This window comes from Muntiacus reevesi, chromosome 1, assembly GCF_963930625.1.
Source record: "Muntiacus reevesi chromosome 1, mMunRee1.1, whole genome shotgun sequence".
Lineage (NCBI taxonomy): Eukaryota > Metazoa > Chordata > Mammalia > Artiodactyla > Cervidae > Muntiacus > Muntiacus reevesi.
Window position 1 is genome coordinate 171,931,120 of NC_089249.1, and position 20,629 is coordinate 171,951,748.

General features: G+C 49.0%; 2 protein-coding genes across 2 annotated transcripts in view; one reads left to right on the top strand and one right to left on the bottom strand.

Moving 5' to 3' along the window:
• Positions 1-442, bottom strand: part of MROH2A (maestro heat like repeat family member 2A) — a 55,480-nt gene extending 55,038 nt beyond the window's left edge. Inside the window, exon 1 of the mRNA XM_065930615.1 lies at positions 367-442. Within this exon, the coding sequence (XP_065786687.1) occupies positions 367-442 (76 nt within the window). The remainder of the gene's footprint in view (positions 1-366) is intronic.
• A 4,727-nt stretch (positions 443-5,169) lies between these two features.
• Positions 5,170-17,162, top strand: LOC136152292 (maestro heat-like repeat-containing protein family member 2A). Its single transcript, XM_065913603.1, is given in 11 exon segments — positions 5,170-5,266; positions 5,816-5,868; positions 6,188-6,362; positions 11,803-11,818; positions 11,934-12,180; positions 12,275-12,460; positions 12,990-13,145; positions 15,344-15,475; positions 16,129-16,231; positions 16,486-16,551; positions 17,041-17,162. Coding segments are annotated over 11 exon segments (1,353 nt in total).
• The last annotated feature ends 3,467 nt before the right edge of the window (positions 17,163-20,629 follow it).

The window sequence follows — 20,629 nt, forward strand, 5'->3', positions numbered from 1 at the left end:
TGAGATAATAAATGGGTGTTATTTTAAGCCATTACATTTAGGTAATTTGTCACACACTGATAGATCACTACCCTTGCTTAGGATGGGCCTTACCTCCCTTTTCTCTGGACACAGAAAACTAATGATCAGTGAGGAATCCCCCTGAGCTTCCCTCATTACACCTCTCAAGGGGCTCCCTTCACCCCAGCAGCTTCTGAATTGCTGGCAAACACCAACACAGATGTCAACATGAAGAATTAAGACCTCCCCGATCCTTTTTCCTCCTGTCCCAAGTTTCTCAAACTCCATCCCAGGGTCTTTCACTATTCTGTGCTCCCTTCCTCGTGGGAGTCCTTTAAGGAGTGAGCCTGGGACCTATATACTGACCTTTTCTCTGAGTTCTCTCCTGGACAGAACAAAAACACACCACAAGAAAAAGCTCCGTTCTCTGCCCGATTCGCATCAACAGTAGTGTGGAGGACGGCAGGATGGGTTGACAAAGGAGGAGCCCTTCGGGGTCCTCAGTCGTGACTCAATGGGGAGCAGGTCCCCTGGCAAGATGGGGGGTGGGTTTCACTGGAATCATCACCGTTGGGTCCCAGAGCCTTGGAACGCTCAGATCCAACTGCCTCCCTGGGCTCTGTGAACCCGCTTTTGGAGGAGTCCAAAGGTCCCGGTGATTAAAAAACCACATTACTTTGTTACTCAGCTTTTCTGTCACCCACATGTGTGGTGAGGTATGGTGGCATTTTTGGGGAAAGGAACATTTGGGGGAAGGTGACGATTCACAGCCAAGTCCCCTGAGGACATAATCATAGGAGCCTGGGGAGGGGAGGTATGGTCAGGGCAGTTGGAAAAGATGAGTGGACAGAGGGGTCCTGAGAAGAAGAGTCCTCTTCTCCAAGGACTGGACAGCTTGCAGGATGGGACAGGGTGGTCCCACTGCCAGAATGAGTAGAATACAAAGCATTTCAAAGGCATGTGAAAGGACCCTGATTCCCTGAACCAAAAGTGGGGCTCAAAGACTGTCCTTGTCATTTTTAGCTGAGAGAGAGAGCCCTGATCAGCAGTTTGAGCAATAAAATAATGAATTTCTATGCATTACAAATCAATCCAGTCAGTCCTAAAGGAAATCAACCTTGAATCTTCATTGGAAGGACTGATGCTGAAGCTGAAGCTCTGATACTCTGGCCACCTAATGTAAAGAGCTGACTCATTGGACAAGACCCTGATGCTGGGAAAGATTGAAGGCAGGAGGAGAAGGAGATGACAGAGGATGAGATGGTTGGATGGCATCACCGACTCAATGGACATGGGTTTGGGTGAATTCCAGGAGTTGGTGATGAACAGGGAGGCCTGGCGTGCTGCAGTCCATGGGATCACAAAGTGTCGGACACGACTGAGAGACTGAACTGAACTGTTATCACTGAAAATACCCTTCTATCCACGTGCATCTTCTTCTCCACTTGTTCTTTAATTTTGTCCACACCTTTGTTGGTTTGTTTTCTTCTTTGTGTTACACATAGAAGTTTCAAAAATGTGGGTTTTCCAATTGGAGTTGGGGTCACACTAGCTAGGATTTCTGCTGACCCCAGCCCACTTTAATCCTTCCCTGGGTGGCTTTGGGAACACAAGCTGTTCACACCAGTTATGTTCCCAAAATCTCGGCTCCTGGTCCACAGATGCCAAATAGAAATACAGAGACAGAGTTTGGAAGAAATGAAAGAGAGTAAATTACATTTTCCAGGCAAAAGGGAAACAGCAGGCTCGCACCTCGAGAGCTGTGCCCCTCCCTTGGGAATAGAAAGAAGTTTTACCTCCTCTCGAAGGTCATGGTTTTTTTTTCTTTTTCTTCACCAGAGTTTCAAGATAACCACAGCTGGTATCAGGCAACTCGGCCACTGGGTCTGGTGTCCCTAAAGTTATTGACCTGTGACCTTTCTGAAATACAGCATGCTACAAGAGCGTGTGGGCTTCCAAGGTGGTGCAAGTGGTAAAGAACCTGCCTGCTAATGCAGGAGACATAAGAGATGCAGCTTCGATCCCTGGGTTGGGAGATCCCCTGGAGAAGAAAATGGTAACCCACACCAGTATTCTTGCCTGGGGAATCCCATGGACAGAGGGGCCTGGGGTCACAGAGAGTCAGACACGACTGAACAGCACCACCCATGTCTGCATCCACCAGGCGGAGAACCAGAGTTAGTTGCACACTGCAGGCACCAGTCAGGGTCTTTGGGATGGAACTGCAACCATGTCACTGGAATAATCTTTGAAAGAAAAAGGCTAGAGGAGAGTGGAAGGTAGAGCAAATGTGGGCTGTGAAAGAAGGGGCATGTGACTGACGAGTGCCTTCGGGGGTCGGTCCCATACTGGATACCATGTCTGCAGAAGGCAGACTGAGGAACAGTGAGTGAATTTTGTGGGGAGGAGTGTTGGGCACTACCTGGAGGATGCTTGTTTTCTGACCACCTGGATCCAGTGAAGTAGAGACAGACTGCTGAGGGCCACGGGCTCCCCGGGGTGAGAGGCAGCATGCAGAGGCTGCGGCAGTGTGGACAGACACTAAGTGGGAATCTTAATTAAGAAGTCTTGGAGCTAGGTGGCTTTGGGTCTCGCTCTGTTGACCTGTGATGCTTTTGTTATTGCTTTAGTAGCTAGTTCAGTTCAGTCGCTCAGTCATGTCCGACTCTTTGCAACCCCATGAATAGCAGCACTCCAGGCCTCCCTGTCCATCACTGACTTCCGGAGTTTACTCTAACTCATGTCCATTGAGTCGGTGATCTCATCCAGCCATGTCATTCTTGGTCATCCACTTCTCTTCTTGCCCCTAATCCCTCCCAGCATCAGGGTCTTTTCCACTGAGTCAGTTCTTCCTATTAGGCGGCCAAAGTATTGGAGTTCCAGCTTCAGCATCAGTCCTTCCAATGAACACCCAGGACTGATCTCCTTTAGGATGGACTGGCTGGATCTCCTTGCAGTCCAAGGGACTCTCAAGAGTCTTCTCCAACACCACACTTCAAAAGCAACAATTCTTCGGCACTCAGCCTTTTCCACAGTCCAACTCTCACATCCATACATGACCACTGGAAGAACCATAGCCTTGACTAGATGGACCTTTTGGCAAAGTAATGTCTCTGCTTTTGAATATGTTGTCTAGGTTGGTCATAACTTTCCTTCCAAGGAGTAAGTGTCTTTTAATTTCATGGCTGCAATCACCATCTGCAGTGATTTTGGAGCCCTCCAAAATTAAGTCTGACACCGTTTCCACTGTTTCCCCACCTATTTGCCATGAAGTGATGGGACAAGATGCCATGATCTTAGTTTTCTAAATGTTGAGCTTTAAGCCAGCTTTTTCACTCTCCTCCTTCACTGTCATCAAGAGGCTTTTTAGTTCCTCTTCACTTTCCGCCATAACGGTAGTGTCATCTGCATATCTGAGGTTATTGATATTTCTCTTGGCAATCTCGATTCTAACTTGTGCTTTTTCCAGCCCAGCGTTTCTCATGATGTAGTCTGCATATAAGTTAAATAAGCAGGATGACAATATACAGCCTTGATGTACTCCTTTTTCTATTTGGAACCAGTCTATTGGTCCATGTCCAGTTCTAACTGTTGCTTCCTGACCTGCACACAAGTTTCTCAAGAGGCAGGTCAGGTGGTCTGGTATTCCCATCTCTTTCAGAATTTTCCACAGTTTATTGTGGTCCACACAGTCAAAGGCTTTGGCATAGTCAATAAAGTAGAAATAATTGCTTTTCTAGAACTTTCTTGCAGTTTCAATGATCCAGTGGATGTTGGCAATTTGATCTCTGGTTCCTCTGCCTTGTCTAAAACCAGCTTGAACATCTGGAAGCTCACAGTTCACTTACTGCTGAAGCCTGTCTGATATTAGACTTCCCTGGTGGCTCAGACGATAAAGCATCTGCCTACAATGTGGGAGATCTGGGTTCAATCCCTGGGTTGGGAAGATCTCCTGGAGAAGGAAATGGCAACCCACTCCAGTACTCTTGCCTGGAAAATCACATGGATGGAGGAACGTGGTAGGCTGCAGTCCATGGGATCGCAAAGAGTTGGACACGACTGAGCGACTTCACTTTAGTAGCTAAGTCATGTCCAAATCTTTGAGACTCCATGGACTGTAGCCTGCCAGGGTCCTCTGTCTGTGGGATTCTTCAAAAAAGAATACTGGAGTGGGTTGCCCTTAGAGGGAGGGCTGGTCAAAGAGGATGTGCTGCATGTGGGGTTGAGTGAGGCCAGCGGGCACAGCGGTCAAGGGCCAAGGACTAGCTGACCCCCTCGGAATAGCACTGAAACATGTATATTACCACATGTGGAATAGATCGCCAATCTAGGTTCGCTGCATGAAACAGGGCTGGCACTCAGGGCCGGTGCACTGGGATGACCCTGAGGGGTGGGATGGGGAGGGATGTGGGAGGGGGGTTCAGGATGGGAACACCTGTCCACCCACGGCTGATTGATGTCAATGTATGGCAAAAATCACCACAATATTGGAAATTAATTAACTGCCAATTAAATTAATGTCCTGTATCTTTCTCTCCCCAGTGGATCTCCCCGCACCGCAGAAGATGTTGGCCCGACTCCTGGTGAGTGGCTCACGGGCCATGCACTGGCCTGGCCCCCGCTGTGTCCTCAGCCCCCCTCCCATGAGCTCCTAATCCCAAGGCCTCCAGGGGGAGCAGGGAGCTGGATGCTTGGCAGGACAGAGCTTTCCAGGCCCCCGTCATCCCTCTGGGTAGATGTGGCAAGGGCAGCAGGCTCCCAGATTTCTCTGCTGGGCCTTTGAATGGTCCCAAGCATCTGCAGGACTCTGTCAGCAATCTGCCCTTCCCTGGGGGTCAGCTCCGCCCTGCACCCAGGCATCCTCCTCCTTGTGTTGACCCTGCTCCGAGCTCCATGGAACCTGGGGTGGGGAGGGAGCCCATGCTCTCGTGTCTCCTTTCCTGCCTTCAGCATCCTCTGCAGGGATTCTTTGATCCTGGGAATCCTTGGAGCTCTGCTTGAAAGGCCCCATCCTGTCCAACTCTCCCTTTATGGGCTCGGACAGCGAGGTCCCAGGTTGGGATGTGCGGGGCCTGCGGCTGCCCAGCCAGCGAGGGGCCCCACTGGAGTCTCGGTGCTCCCCAGGTACTGATGTAGTCCCCCTACAAGGGGGAGGGCTGCGGAATCGCCATGCTCAACCTTCTGAAGACCCTGAGCCGGAGCATCGCCCCCTCCATGGCCGACATGTGGGAGCTGGAGATCCCGCTGCTGGTCAAGTACCTGGAAGGTGAGATGCCCTGGGTGCATGTGTGAGCCAGCCCCTAAGTGTACCCGCCGGGTGCTAGACCTGTGGCTGAGCAGAGGAGCCCGAGGTACATGTGTGATTCGCACCTCCCCCCTGCAGTGTACACGCCGGGTGCTAGATGTGTGGCCTGAGCAAAGGAGCCCGAGTGCGTGTGTGATCCCCCCACACACCCCTAGTGTACATGCCGGGTACTCACCACCTGGTCTGAGCAAAGGAGCCCAGGCCGTGTGTGATCCCCCACACACCCCTAGTGTGCATGCCGGGTACTCACCACCTGGTCTGAGCAAAGGAGCCCGGGGCGTGTGTGATCCCCCACACACCCCTAGTGTACATGCCAAGTACGAGTCACGTGACCTGAGCAAAGGCGCCTGGGCTCCAGGTGGCCGCACAGCCTACTCTGCTCCATGGGAGGGTGGGGAGGGACGTGGGGCTGTGGGGAGCCCGTCCAGGGAGGACCCCAGATGCTGTATTTAGGAGGCGGTATGTAGGAGCCGCAGGAGAGAGGATCACAGGTGGCCGTTCTCTCTGCAGAACACACCGAGTTTACCTGGAACCAGAAGACGTGGGAGGACAAGCTGATTCAGGTAGAGGCGATCCCGCCGTCAGAGGCCGGGGTGGGGACGGAGGGGGCCGCTCTGTGGGTTTGGCGTGGGGGGAGTTCAGGAGCCCCTCGGGGACACGTTCCCCTCCTGTCACAAGACATGGGGAGCACAAGCAGCCACAGCAGGAGGCCCCACCCTGGAAGCCAAAGCCCCGGAGGCAGCACAGGGCGACCTCTCCCGGCAGCCCCCAAGCCCGCACAGCACTGGGCTGGGTCGGGGGCGCTGGAGAGGGAAGGTCACTGCTCAGGGAGCACAGCCCTCTGAAGCAATGCACCCCTGTGCCTTCTTCCCCCACCCCCAGTTTCTGAGAAACTCCCTCAAGATGACTCGGGGTTCCAACTGGAGCCTGCGTCTGAGCAAAGAGCTGAACAATCAGATCGAGAGCTTCGACAGCCCCTCCCTGGAGAAGGTTGGTTCCCAGAGGCAGGGCCGTTCAGACAGGGAGGGCACTCCGGGGACAGCCCGCGTGAGGCCAGGTAGGCCTGCGGCTGCCCACAGCGCCCTGGGAGGGGAGACGGCTGGCTGGTCCAGACCCGAGGGCTGTAGTGTTTTGTTCTGTCTTGTTTTCCCCTCAAGAACCTGCTTTGTTGGAGCTGGGGGGCGTTTCCCCTCCAGGCACCAGCTTCCCCATTCCTCTCACCTCACCCCCACCTGCAGTGTCATTCCTAGCAGAGTCCATGGCAAGGAATGCGATCTGAACGTGTTTTGGTAAATAGTGGAAAGGGTGAAGGTGGAACAGAACCACAGGATGCCCAACTGGGACGATAAGGCCTGGAGGGGGACATGGAGCTGGGGCATGGTGGTGGACCTCCACCTTTGCCAGACGGGGGTAGAAGACAGAACACCTATCAAACCATGCTGCACACCCACCCCCATCCTTCCCCACATACTTTTTCCCCTCCCTATCTCATCCAGCTGTTGGCTCATGACCTCTGCATGTGTATATTTCATCGTTGAGGGGTCTTTACAAAACTATAAACATTGTTGAAATTCAAGGACGGTCTCGACCAATGGAAAGCATTTCATGTACACAGATTAGAGGACACTATATTTAAGATGGTGACACTTGGCAATTTATCTATATATTCAACACTACCCCCACTATAATCCCAGCTGGTTTCCCACCCCCAACCCCAGAGATCGACAACGTGATCCTGAAATTCCTGTGGAATTATAAGGGGCCCAGAATAGCCAACACAGTTATGATTTAAAAACAAACAAAGTTGGAAGACTCAGATTTTGCAGTTTCAAGACTTCTTGCATAATTACAGTAAACAAGACAAGGTGATACTGGCATCAGGATAGATAATAGATTGATGGAATAGAATTGAGGGTCTGGAAATAGACCTCACATTTACTGTCAATTGATTTTCAACAAGAGTACCAAGACAATTCTTGGTAATCAGGAGTAGTCTTTTCAATAAATGATGCTGGGAAGACTTGCATACCCACTTATGAAACGATGAAGTTGGGCCCCTTCCTCATTCCATATACAAAAATGAACTCAAAATGGACCATATATGTAAATATAAAAGGTAGAACTATAAAATTCTTAGAGTGAAACGTAAATATAAATCTTCATGATCTTGGCCTGAGCAAAGTCTTCTGAGAAATAACACCCAAAAGCACAAGTGATGAAAAAAATAGATAAATTGGACATCATCCAAGCTAAAAATTTTTGTGCTGAAAATGGTACCATCAAGAAAGTGAAAAGACAACCCAGAGAATGAGAAAATATTTGCAAATCTAGGGTCTGAGAAGGGACTTGTATCTAGAATATATAAAGAACTCTTATAACTCAATAATATAATGACAAGTAAGCCAATTTAAAAATGGGCAAAGGAAAGATATACAAATGGCAAGCAATCACATGAAAAATTTTTCAAGACCATTGCCATTAAGGAAATGCAAATCAAAACCTCAAGGTATTACTCCACACTCACAAGGATATCTATAACCAAAAAGACAGATAATAACAAATATTGACAAGAATATGGAAAAATTGGGACTCTGATATATTGCTGGTATAAATACAAAACGGTACAGTGTTTTCGAAAAACAGTTTGGCATTTTCTTGAAATGTCAAATATGGAGCTACCTGTGACCTAGCAATTAAGCTCTTAATTATATATGCCCAGAAGAAATGAAAACATATGTCCACACAAGAGCTTGTGTGTAAATATTCAGAGCCACATCATTCAGATAGCCAAAAGTAGAAAAAACTCAAGTGTTCGTCAGTGGATGATGAATAAACAAAATGTGCTATATCCATACAACAGAGTAGTATTCAGCCATGAAAAGGAATGAAGTGCTTACATCTGCTACAGTGAGGATGATCCTTGAAAACATTACGGTAAGTGCAAGAAGCCAGATGCCGAGGACTGATGTGGTTCCACTTATTTGAAATATCCAGAACAGGCAAATATAATGAGGCGGAAAATTAGATGGGTGGTTGTCATGGGCGAGGGGAATGTGGGGTGATTGCTAATGGGTACAGGATTTCTTTTTTGGGGTGATGCAAATGTCCTAACCTTGGCTGTGATGGCTATCACACAACTTGGTGAATGTGTGAACTTAAAATTTTTAAACCTTAAATGGGCTCATTTGGTGGTATGTCAATTATACTTCAATAAAGATGCTTAAAAAGAATTTTTAGAGAAGTCAACTAAAGTTTTCATTTGTTCAAATATGCACCCTTCGTAATAGCATATGTAAAATACACACAGCATTGTACATCTTCTGTAGCTAAATGCTATAGATTTGTGGGTGTGAGATCTTATCAGATACCATTTTGGGGCCAGATGCCTATTTGAAAGAAACTTGTGTGTAGTATTTAATAAGCCAATGCATGTAATTCAACCTGATTACAGTAACTCATCTAGCTTACAGGAAAGTAAACAAATAAATAGGGTTTCATTGGCTCAGATACCTTAAAAAGTCATGACTGGATACAATGGCTTAAGGAATTTCATCAGGACTCTCCCAGACTCTTAATCACTCAGACGGGAATCCTCGGGGGGTGGACGGGGGGAGGCAAGGCTGCTGAAGCCTCCAGATTTGTAATTCTGGTAGATAGAGTCATTCTTTCCCCAAAAGTAACAGGCAAAACCATAATCTCTCCTATAAACAAACAAAACAGAAATAGGACATAATGAAAAGAGACCCTATTCAAAGCAGCAACACAATGTAAAATATGAAACCAAATAAAAATAGTGAATGTGTGAAATATGTAGAACCAAGGTGAAGAACCCCCAATTACAAGAAGGGGCAGAAAGGCTGAAAGACAGCCTGACCAAACATACACAATCTCTGCTTCTTAGATAGAAAGTCTCAGTGATGCTCAGGTGTCCTTTTTTCTCAAGTTAATTCTCAAGACAGGGACTTCCCTAGTGGTCCACTGGTTAGGACTCCGTGTTTCCACTGCAGTGGGGAAGGGTTTGATCTCTCATCAGGGAACGGAGATCCTGCACAGCAAGTGATGTGGCCAAAAAACAACAAAAAATTCTGCAATGCAATTTACTTCTAATTTCCCAAAAGGGAAATTTGTGGAAATCTGACAGTTTTATTTGACAAGACTATTTCCACGTTTGCCCTAATTAAAAAAGTGTTAGAGAATAATAAGTAAGAGCATATCTTTTAAAAAGCTCACTAGAGAAGGATTTGTTCTCTCAGAACAAAGATGTAAGTGTATGAAATGAAATACAACCATGGGGTGACATGAAGAATGTACTGATGAATATATTTATAGTCTTAACATGGAATAGAATAGACCTTCATATGCATAAAAGGAATCTTTTAGAAAGACATAGGAAAAGAAAGAGACTGTACTCTGAAAAATGAAAATTGTCTGCGTGACCAAATGAAATCACTGTGAATAAAATCAAAAGAGAAATGAGACACTGTGGAAATGGACCACAGGAGTGATCACTTAAGAAATGAGCTTCAGGCTATGCTTGGTTTTATTCTTTCCTTCTTCAAGATTTTTTTTAATATGGACCATTTTTCAGAAGTCTTTTTTGAGTTTGTGATGGTATTGTTTCTGTATTATGTTTTGGCTTTTTGACTGCTTGATTTTAAACCCCGGTTCTACTACTTCCTGCTAATTTTCTCGTCTCAAAATACCTCTTTGCCTTTCAGAGTAGTTGTGCAGATTAATTGGGATAATATATGCCTAATTCTCATTATTTTTTCCCAAATGTACACACAATGTTCTTGTAAACAAAAAATAAGAGACATAATCCAACAATGGGGAAAGAATTGAGGCAGAAATTCCAAGACTGGACCATGAGAAGATGCAAAGATGACTAACCAAGACGCAAACATTCCACCTCTGGCGGATAATATCCTAAGTCAGAGAGAAGGCAGGAACATAAGTGCTCCTAGGTTTGTTGGTGGGAGTGTAGATTGACTCCGTTTATATAGGAGAGAAACTTGGCCCCCACTCTTGGTAACATGCCTGTCCTGCTACAGCCTAACCTCTCAGAGTAGCCTGGATACTTGTTTTTAAAAATATCCAAAAGGCATATTTTTAAGTCTGGAGGAACGAGTAGGGACGCTTTCTCTTTAAACAAAATGACTGGATTTGCGTAGGAGTGGGAGGGCCCGGAAAGGAAATACAGGACCTCTTTGGAGGGCAGGAGTTTAGAGCTTAAGTGGAGGGTGACTCTCCCTTCTGAAGCAGAACAGAGCCAATGAGGAGCTTGTAACAATCCTGCAACCCTGCCCCACCAAAGACTTCAGTAAGGACCCCTGGACCTGGGCATGGCCCCTGGGGCCTTAGAAAGCTCTCCTGTGACCCTAATGTGCAACTAGGCTTGAGATCCACCTATGAAGGGGACAGAAAGAATCAGCTGGTGTACATCACGCAGCTAGCTACTACCACCAGAGGTTTATTAAAACACAGATGACCTCCATTTCAGAAGTTTTTTGGTGTTTTTTTTTTAAGATTTTTTTTTATGAGGACCAGTTTTAAAACAGTCTTTATTCAATTTGTTTTACAGTATTGCTTCGGTTTTATGTTTTGGCTTTTAGGCCACGAGACGTGTGGGATCGAACCTGCACCTCTGGCATTGTATGGCAAAGCCTTAACCACTGGACTGCCAGGGGAGTCCTCCACTCCAGAGGTTTTGATTCAGCAGCTCTGAGGTGGAGACACAGAATTTGCATTTTCTGATAAACTCCAAGGGGATGCTGCTGCTGCTCCTGGTCCAGGATTACAGTTGAAAACTTCTGGGCCAGGACCAACCAGAAGCAAAGTCTGTGGTTGCAGTCAGGGAGGACCAATGGAATGTTTCGGAACAGGAGAGAGAGACTCAGAGCCGACAGTGATAGGAGGGGTGGCTGTGGACGCCTGAGTCTCCCCTTCAGTCACAGACAGACAGTGGACTGGAGCCCTGGTGGGTGGAGCCAGGGCCCCTGGGGAGGGACAGATGCCTGATCCCCCAAACAGAGAAGCCGGCCCCTCCCTCCACCCCCCAGACTGGGCAGAGCAGGGTCTCCGCTCCCCACTGATCTCTCCTCTTATCACTTCTTTCTCTAGCAAACTGAAGCCTTTCTACTCCACAGAGGAAAGCAGTGAGCTGATGGATATTAGTATACATTCTGTAATTTCTCTCCAGCCCCCAGGAGAGAGCAATGAGTCCATTAAGGTAGGTCCCCCTGCACCACCTCATTTCCTGGGTGAGGACTTGGAAGTTGACGTTAACATGGGCAGTGCTGGGAGCCCACCCTCCTTGACCACCTGGGGGTGGTCAGGGCAGCAAAGTACAGCAGGCTCTGTCAGTAAGTGTAAGGTGATGCTAGCTGCTGCAACAGATACGCTCTGAAATCTTCATGGTTTAACAAGATGACTTTTTTTCACTCGAAGTCCAGTTGGCAGCAGAGGTGGAGAGGGGGCTGCTTCCTGCATTTGTTCAGGAACATGGGCTGACAGGTGAGGAAGCTGAGGTTCAGAGGGTCCAGGGACTTGCCAGGGTCCCACAGATGGCGGCAGAGGAGCCCAGAGCCCATCCTGGGAGGTGGAGATCCGCATCCTCTCCTGTTCCCAGGGACGCCGCTCTGGGCATCGAGTCGCATCACCTGTCCCGTTTTGAGGCTGAGGAACGAGAGCCTGTCTCGGGGGTGACTGTGAACAGTTCTCCTTTCCAGTTCATGAGTGACCCGATCCTGCACCAGAAGAAGCTGCTGAAGCGGGCGGTGCTGATGCTGGAGAAGGGCGCGGAGCAGGAGGACGAGGTCCTGAGGGTGCTCTCCCTGCGCGCCCTCGGCAACATGGCCCTCGGCGCCCCCAGGAAGGTCCGCGGGGGCCGGGGCGGGGGCCGGGGGTGAGGGGCCCATGGCGGCGTGTCCCGGGCAGCCAGGCGGGGACTGACGGCCCCGTGCCCCCCAGGTGAGGCAGTACCGGAAGCTCTTACTGGAGAAGTGCCTGAGTTCCCTGCGGAGCCCCGGTGTGAGCACCAGCGTGACCTCCGAGGGCCTGGAGGTCCTGGCCAAGGTCTTGGTCGAGCTGCGGGAAGGGGACCTGGGGTCCACCTTCAAAGCCATCTCTGAGCAGTGCAGAGCCTTCTTTGACAATGTGAGTCCATACTGGCGCCTTGCTCGGCCCTGGCCCCCACGGGGGTGCCCACAAATGGCTGCTCAGTAGACAGGAGGCCGCTGTTCATCCCCTAAGGGAGAGAGGTGCCCTGGAATGAAAAGGGCTGCAGTTCAGACTTGGGTACTGATGTATCGATTGGCTGATCACGGGGGCTGGTTAAAAAAAAAATCTTGCTCTAGGGCCCATGGGACCCTCCTCCCCTGACTTTAATTCCTCGCAGTCACAAATGCTCTTTGGACACCGGTGATATGTGGGATGGGGACTCTACTAGCTTGGGGTGGTAGGCGATCATATCCAGCACAGCCCCCATCTAGGCAAGAGAAGGTCACAAACACCAGAATACTGCCCAGTCCCCAGAGCCCTGCAGGAGACACTCCATCCTGATGGAATGATCCAGAAGGCTTTGCAGGCACCAAGGTGTTTAAGAAGGTCCACGGCGAATGGCTGGGGTTTTGTTGGGTTTCCCGCTTCCCACGTTTCAGAAATAGCTTGTCCGTCTTGGCTGCAGGAGAGCGAGCTGCTGCGTTTAAAAGCCTTCATCCTCTTTGGGAAGCTGGCACAGCTGGTCAGGATTTCCAAGAAGCATTTCTTCAAGCAGGAAGTGAAGAAAGCCTGGGTGCCCCTCATGCTACATTGCCAGGACCCCTGCTCCAATGCCGCCCAGGTGAGATACACCTGGGCTCTGTGGGCAACGCCCAGGGCCTGCTGTCCCCACAAGGAACATGTGCTTCGAGGCTGCTGCCCCAGCTAGCTGGGGTGTCCCCTGCCGCCCTCATTCTTCCCGGGACCCCAGAGGCCACCATCTGCTGGTTCCTCCCACCAGGCTGAGAAAGGGACCAGTCAAGATAACCCGCAAACTGGCTGATTGAGGAGTCTCGGCTCTGTGAGGGGAAACACGGCATACTTTCCTTCTTCCCCAGATGTCTTCACCAGCCGCCCTTTCTTCTGTCTTTCTGTCACTATGTCGGGTCCGACGCTGTGACCCCATGGATTGCAGCACGCCAGGCTTCCCTAGCCTTCACTGTCTCCTGGAGTTTGCTCACACTCACATCCATTGAGTCGATGCTGCCATCCAACCATCTCATCCTCTGTCACTCCCCTCTCCTCCTGTTCTCAGTCTTTCCTGGCATCAGAGTCTTTTCCAATGAGTCAGCTCTTCACATTAGATGGCCAAAATATTGGAGCTTCAGCCTCAGCATCAGTCCTTCCAATGAATATTCAGGGTTGATTTCTTCCTTTAGGATCTTGCAGTCCAAGGGACATTCAAGCGTCTTCCCCAGCACCACACTTTGAAAGCATCAGTGCGTCTTCATTCAGCCTTCTTTATGGCCCAACTTTCCCATTCATACAAGACCACTGGAAAAACCATAGTTTTCATTATACAGACCTTTTTTTGGCAAAGCGATTTGCCTCTGCTTTTTAATATTCTGTTTAGGTTTGTCATAGCTTTTCTTCCAAGGAGAAGGCATCTTTTAATTTCATGGCTGCTGTCATAGTCCACAGTGATTTTGCAACTCAAGAAAATAAATCTGTCACTGTTTCTACTTTCCCCCCCATCTATTTCCATGAAGTTGTGGGACCAGATGCCATTATCTTAGTTTTTTGAATGCCAAGTTTTAAGACAGGTTTTTCACTCTACTCTTTCACCCTCATCACGTGACTCTTAAGTTCCTCTTAGCTTTCTGCCAATAGAGTGATATCATCTGCATATCTGAAGTGGTTGATATTTCTCCTGGCAATCTTGATTCCAGCTTGTGATTCATCCAGCCCAGCATTCCACATGATTTACTCTGCATACAAGTTATTTAACAGGGTGACAGTATACAGCCTTGATGCACACCCTTACCAATTTTGAACCTGTCTGTTGTTCCATGTCTGGTTCTGTTGCTTCTTGAACTGCATACAAGTTTCTCAGGAGACAGGTAAGGTGGTCTGGTATTCCCATCTCTTTAAGAATTTTCCATAGTTTGTTGTGATCCACACAGTCAAAGGCTTCCCTTCTGACTCAGACAGTAAAGAATCAATGCAGGAGATTCATGTTCGATCCCTGGACTGAGAAGCTCCCCTGGATAAGGGAATGGCTACTCACTCTAGTATTCTTGCCTGGAGAATCCCATGGACAGAGGGGCCTGGCAGGCTACAGTCCATGGGGTCTCCAAAAGTCGGACAAGACTGAACTGATTAACACTTTCATTATCCTCATGCCTTCTATCAAAAGTTCACAGTCCTTTCATGCTTTATCAGCAACTCTCCTGGAGGCAGGGCTTCAGGGAAGAAAGTGATGGCCTACCCCACAAGGGGATGAGAGGCTTTAATGAAGGAGCCACAGAGAGGAGCGGCCAGCACGGCACGGGGCCCCCATGGGTGCTGTTGCCCCTCCTGCTCCTGGGGGAGCAGACACCCCAGCCCCCTTCCCTGCCCTCCATTCCAGTACCTTCCTTTGACCCAACCCCAGCAGAGGCCACGACTAGAGGGCCTGGTTGCTGCCGGACGGGGACAGGGAGAGCTGGGGAGAGGGGATGGGGGTTGCAGGCAGGCCCCCACACCCCAGGCTCTTGGAGGGGTAGGTCCCGACAGGGGTGCTGAGGGAACCCAGTGCTGGCCAGTGGCTGAGGGGGCCATGGGGCTGCATCTGCACCCGTGCGGCTTCTCAGTAAACGTGCTCAAGGTGTCTCACGGGCCAGGAGGGCTTGGGTCCCAGGCAGCGCCCTGGGGCTCATCAACCACCCTGCCTTGGCTTCCTGAGGCCTTTGGGGGGCTGCCCTCTCGCTTACTGTGGGAGCCAGCCCCGCCCGCCCCACCCTTCGGTGAACCCCGGGCCTGCCTGACGCCTCTCCTGCCTTCCCGTCCTATGTCCTCCAGGCCTGTGTGGCCACCCTCTTTCAGTGCGTGCACTTCTGGGGCTGGAGGGTGCTGGAGAGCTACACGGACCACAGTGACGCCACCGCCCCCAAGGAGATGGCCGGTTTCCAGATGACCTTGTGCTCCGTCCTGGTGAGGAGGCCGAGGCAGGGGACGGCCCTGGGGTTTGGGGATTCATCCTGTGATCCTGCGAGACAGGAGGTGTTGTGACCAGCTCAGTCCAACAGAAAGAGAACGCAAACCACACACCCATCTTTAAGATTTCTGTTGAAAAAAGTGAAAAGAAGTGAAACCAAATTTAATAATAGGTTTCATTTAACCCAGTAGTTCCAAATCATTGCCATTTCAACAGGCAATCAATAGACAATTATTAATGCAATAGTTTACCTCTTTGGGATGATGTCTTCAGTATCCAGGAGGCACATTACACTTAATTCAGACTAGCCACGTTGGTTGGATTGCATCATTGAATCCTTGGACTTGAGTTTGGGCAGACTCTGGGAGTTAGTGAAGGACAGGGAAGCCTGGCGTGCTGCAGTCCATGGGGTCACAAAGAGTCGGACAAGACATAGTGACCAAAAGAGAAGAGTAACGGAAACCTGAAGGTCCTTAAATTGCCCATCTGCTAATCTGCTGTGTGGCTTTGATATGAGCACTTGCCCTCTCTGGGCAGACCCTCTAGCATCAGACAGACAGGCATCTGTGAGCAGATGAGTGCCGTCTGTGAGCACCCAGCCTGCACGATCTCCTCTTCCATGGCGCTGGGCGTCACTTGTTTTTTGCAGACTCAGAAAAAGCCTGCCGTTCTCTACAATTTCTTGCTAGAAACAATGACCTATGTTAAAAGCAACTTGTCAAGGATCAGAATCGCTGCATGTAACTTGGCAGGTGAGCCGGCAGGTCTCCTGATGCAGGAGGGACCTTGAAGACCACCTGGTCAGACCCAGGTCTGGAGTGGGGACAGGTGTTGGGACTCAGGCGCAGGCAGGAGCCTGCCGTGCGTCTCCCATGGCACTTCATACCTGCCCGATGCTGAGCTAGACGTCCTGAACTAAACCCCTATCAGAAACTCTCATCAGGTGAAACCAAATCTCTCACTGACCTACTATTCATGTGATGGGCATTTCTGACTATCATTTTAGGAATCATTATGAAGCAGATGTCTGCGCATTACTTGAAAAAGCTGGATTTTCTGGCATTATGGAATTGTAAGTAGTGGAGATGCAAGTGTGAGTCAAAAATGAGTCCACTCCTCTCATTTGGGAGCTTAGTGAAACCACTCGAGGGGAGAGTCAGCTGACCCTGGTTGTATTTGGGATGGGGGGTGGGGATGGCCAGGGCCCAGAGAGCGGATGAACCTGTCTTTCTAGGAAGACAGCCCTGATGGTTCCCTGTGCCCCCTGCTTGTTCCCGGTCATACACATCGATGCCTCCGGCGGGTCCACACAGCAGTTGGGGCCTGGGGGTCATCATCCTGTCCCTGTTGAAGGGACGGAAGTCCCCAGGGATGGGAGATGCGTGTGGACACACGACTGACCTGCCATCTTCCGAATTCACACTCAGGGAGGGGACGAAGTTCAAAGCCCCATGAGCCCCTCGCCCCACAGTCAGCTCTCATCAGCATTGCCCAGGGCGGGCGGAGGACGAGGGCCTGGCTGCAGGGGTCCCCATCCTCCTCCTCGCACGCTCCCTCTCAGCTCTCCAGGAGCTATAGCTGGACTCAGATCCTGGGGTTTGGAGGGCAGCCCTGGAGACTCTCAACATCTTGGATACCTGCAGTCAGCAGCAGCTTTTGGCTTCACCTGAAGGAATCGCCTAGGTGGTCCAAGTGCAAAACGTACCTGCCTTTCTCCTGGGGGCCAAACCCCACCGCAGCACCGCGGATCACTTTTAATTCCGTTTGTAAGAAAAATTATTGTACTTAGATAATCAGTGCCCCTTTCTTTCCTCCCGTTGAAATAAACCTCCCTTGCTATTTGGAGAACAGATTCCTGACTGCAAGGAGATGACGCCCCAGAGCTGAGACAGTGGGGTTAAAGGAAATTTCAGTCCTAGCAGGGATTTTAGTTCGGTGTCCCCTGAGTATGTGTGTGTGTGAGCACATGTATGCATGTATGTGCGTGTGCATGCACGTGAGTGTGCGTGCGTGCACGTGTGTGTGCACACGTGTTCATGCACATGTTTGTGCATGCATGTGTGAGCGTGTGTGTGTGAGCATGTGTGTGTGTGAGTGTACATGTGTGTGAATGTGCGTGTGTGCATGTGTGAGGCCAGGGAATCTGGGGTCCCGTTTGTGTCTTCACTGCTTTTCAGTTCCTCCCACGTGGATGCTGTGTCCACTGCCAGGCTCTGTGCTGGGGCGGCCAGGGGAGCCTAGCTGCTGTCCAGCCCTGCTTCCAGGAACCCCGCTCTTAAAGGGAAAGGAGTCATCTCCCAGCGACCATGATGCACCCAGGCTGAGGGAGGGCGGCCACCAGTGAGGGCAGTGCTGGTGCCCGTGCCCAGGGTGTGACTCAGGGGGGCCTCCGGGCGGAAGTGACACCACACCATCCACCCTCATCTCTTTCATATCATGGTCCACTGGGCCAGGATGGGAAGGGATGCAGTGAGGCCTGGAGCAGAACCCATGAAGGGTCAAAGGGAGGAATTACCTTCAAGTCCAATAAACAGGCGGGGGGAGAAGGCAGGGAAACTCTTCCTATACTCATGCTGCCGGCAAGACAGTCTCGGGTTGTCCCCAGAGCAGATGAAGGCGGGATTTCCAAACCAGCCCCACTGTAACAGCCCAAGGCGGTCACCACCCTGGGCCCATGCTTGGGAGGATTGCAAAGCAGTCCAGAAAGCCAACCTGCACCGCAGGCTTCCCGGCAGACTGGTCTCACACTCTTGGTGGTGCCCACGGAATACACAGTGAAGTTATTTCCTGCCAAGTGATGAAGATGGTGGCTGCTGGAAGACTCAAGTCCCAGTGACACAGCCGGAAAGGAATGTGCCCTTCGGTATAGGTCCTAGGGGAAGCCGTACCATTGCATAGTCAGGTTTCTGATCAATTCCATTCATGCCTGTGAAAACATTTCCAGATGGTTTATAGACCTAAACTCAGAAAGCAAAAATTTAAGACAATATAGTCATTTTGATCCTGAGAGTAGGGCAGGATGTCTATTAAAAGTAATAAGAGGAACCAGTTAAAGGATTAACTTTCTAAGTTAGAATATATCTTCTAGGACTTCCTTGGTGGTCCAGTGATTAAAATTCCAAGCTTCCACTGCAGGGAGCTCAGATTCTGTCCCTGGTTGGGGAACTAAGAGCCTCATGCTATGCAGTGCAATAAAAAAAAGAAAATTTCTTGAATAAAAATGAAAATACAACATATCAACATAAAAATTAAAAATACATTTATCTTCTGTACAATAAAATATTGTAAAGTTAAGTCACAAATGCAAGAAATTACTTGCAATTTATATAAAACTAGGTTGGTTCATATAAGCAGATTGGCAAACAGAATATGCCCAAATCAGTGATACAGCAAATTAAAAAAACAGTGTCACAAGAGATCCTTGAAAAGCCAGTAGGAGGCTGGTTTGGGAGGTGACTGGGCTTGAATGAGGTCATGAGGGTGGGGCCCCCATGATAAGATTGGTGCCCTTTATAAAAGACCCGAGGTAGCTACTCCTCTCTTCACGTGACAGGCCAGGGAGTGGGTCCTCCCAGAGCCCAGCTGTGCTGATTCATGGGTCTCAGCTTCGTCTCCAGAAGCAAAGTTCTGTCGTGTAAGTACCCGGTCTCTGGTGTTTTGTTATGGCAGCAGAGCTGGCTAAAACACTCAGGAGATGTTGCAGTGTAAAGCTGTGGGTGGAAAGGGAGCACCCATACAGGAAGAGGGTCACCTCGGGCAGGAGGATGGGAAGGAAAGGTGTGCAACTTAGTCAACTTAAAAAACCACTACACACAGCAACGTATTAAGAACCATTTACTCAGGATGTTGGTACATGGGTTTTTTCACTGTATTGTGAATATTTGCAATATTTTATTTAAAAGTTACTGTCCATTAAGTAAACTAAAAAGCTTTTGCACAACGAAGGAAACTATAAACTAGATGAAAAAAACAACCTTCAGAATGGGTGAAAATAATAGCAAACAAAACAACTGTCGAAGGATTAATCTCCAAAATATACAAGCAGCTCCTTCAGCTCAATACCAGAAAAACAACTCAGTCAAAAAGGGGGCAGAAGACCTAAACAGACATTTCTCCAAAGAAGACCCATTGATGACTAATAAACAGGTGAAAAGATGCTCAACATAGTTCATTATTAGAGAAATGCAAATCAAAACTACAATGAGGTATCACCACACACAGGTCAGAAAGGCCATCATCAAAAAAAAAATCTATAAACAATAAATGCTGGAGAGGGTGTGGAATAAAAGGAACCCTCCTGCATTGTTAGTGGAAATGCAACTTGACATAGCTACTATGGAGAACAGTATGTAGACTGCTTAAAATACTAGGAATAAAACTATCATATGCCCCAACAATTCCACTACTGGGCATATACCCTGAGGAAACCATAACTGAAAAGGACACGTGTACCCCAATGTTCACTGTAGCGCTGTTTACAATATCTAGGACATGGAAGCAATGTAGATGTCCATTGACAGATGAATGGATGAAGCAGCCATGGTACGTATACATGATGGAATATTACTCAGCTACAGAAAGGAATGCATTTGAATTGGTTCTAATGAGGTGGATGAACCTAGAGCCTGTTATACAGTGTGAAGTCAGTCAAAAAGAGAAAGACAAACATCACATATTAACACGTGTATATGGACCCTAGAAAGATTATGAACGTGTCTGCAGGGCAGCAGTGGAGATGCAAACAGAGAGGACAGGCTTGTGGACACAGAGGGAAGGAGTGGGTGGGATGAACTGAGACAGCAGCATTGAAACACATACATGTGTAAAATTAGACAGCCAGTGACAATCTGTTGCATGATGTGGGGAGCTCAAATCCAACATTCTGTGACAACCTAGAGGGGGTGGGACGGGTAGGTGGTGGAAGGTAGGTTCAAGAGGGAGGGGACATACATATACCTATGGCTGATTTCACCTTAATATAAGGCAGAAAACAGCACAGTATCCTCCAACTAAATTATCCAACTAAATTATCCTCCAACTAAAAATAAGTAAATTTTAACCATCTGTATCTTATGATGACCTAGACGAGAAACTGTCTTCACAACTGAAAAAGATCAAAACAAGAATGAAAAATTTTAAATGTTGGGACA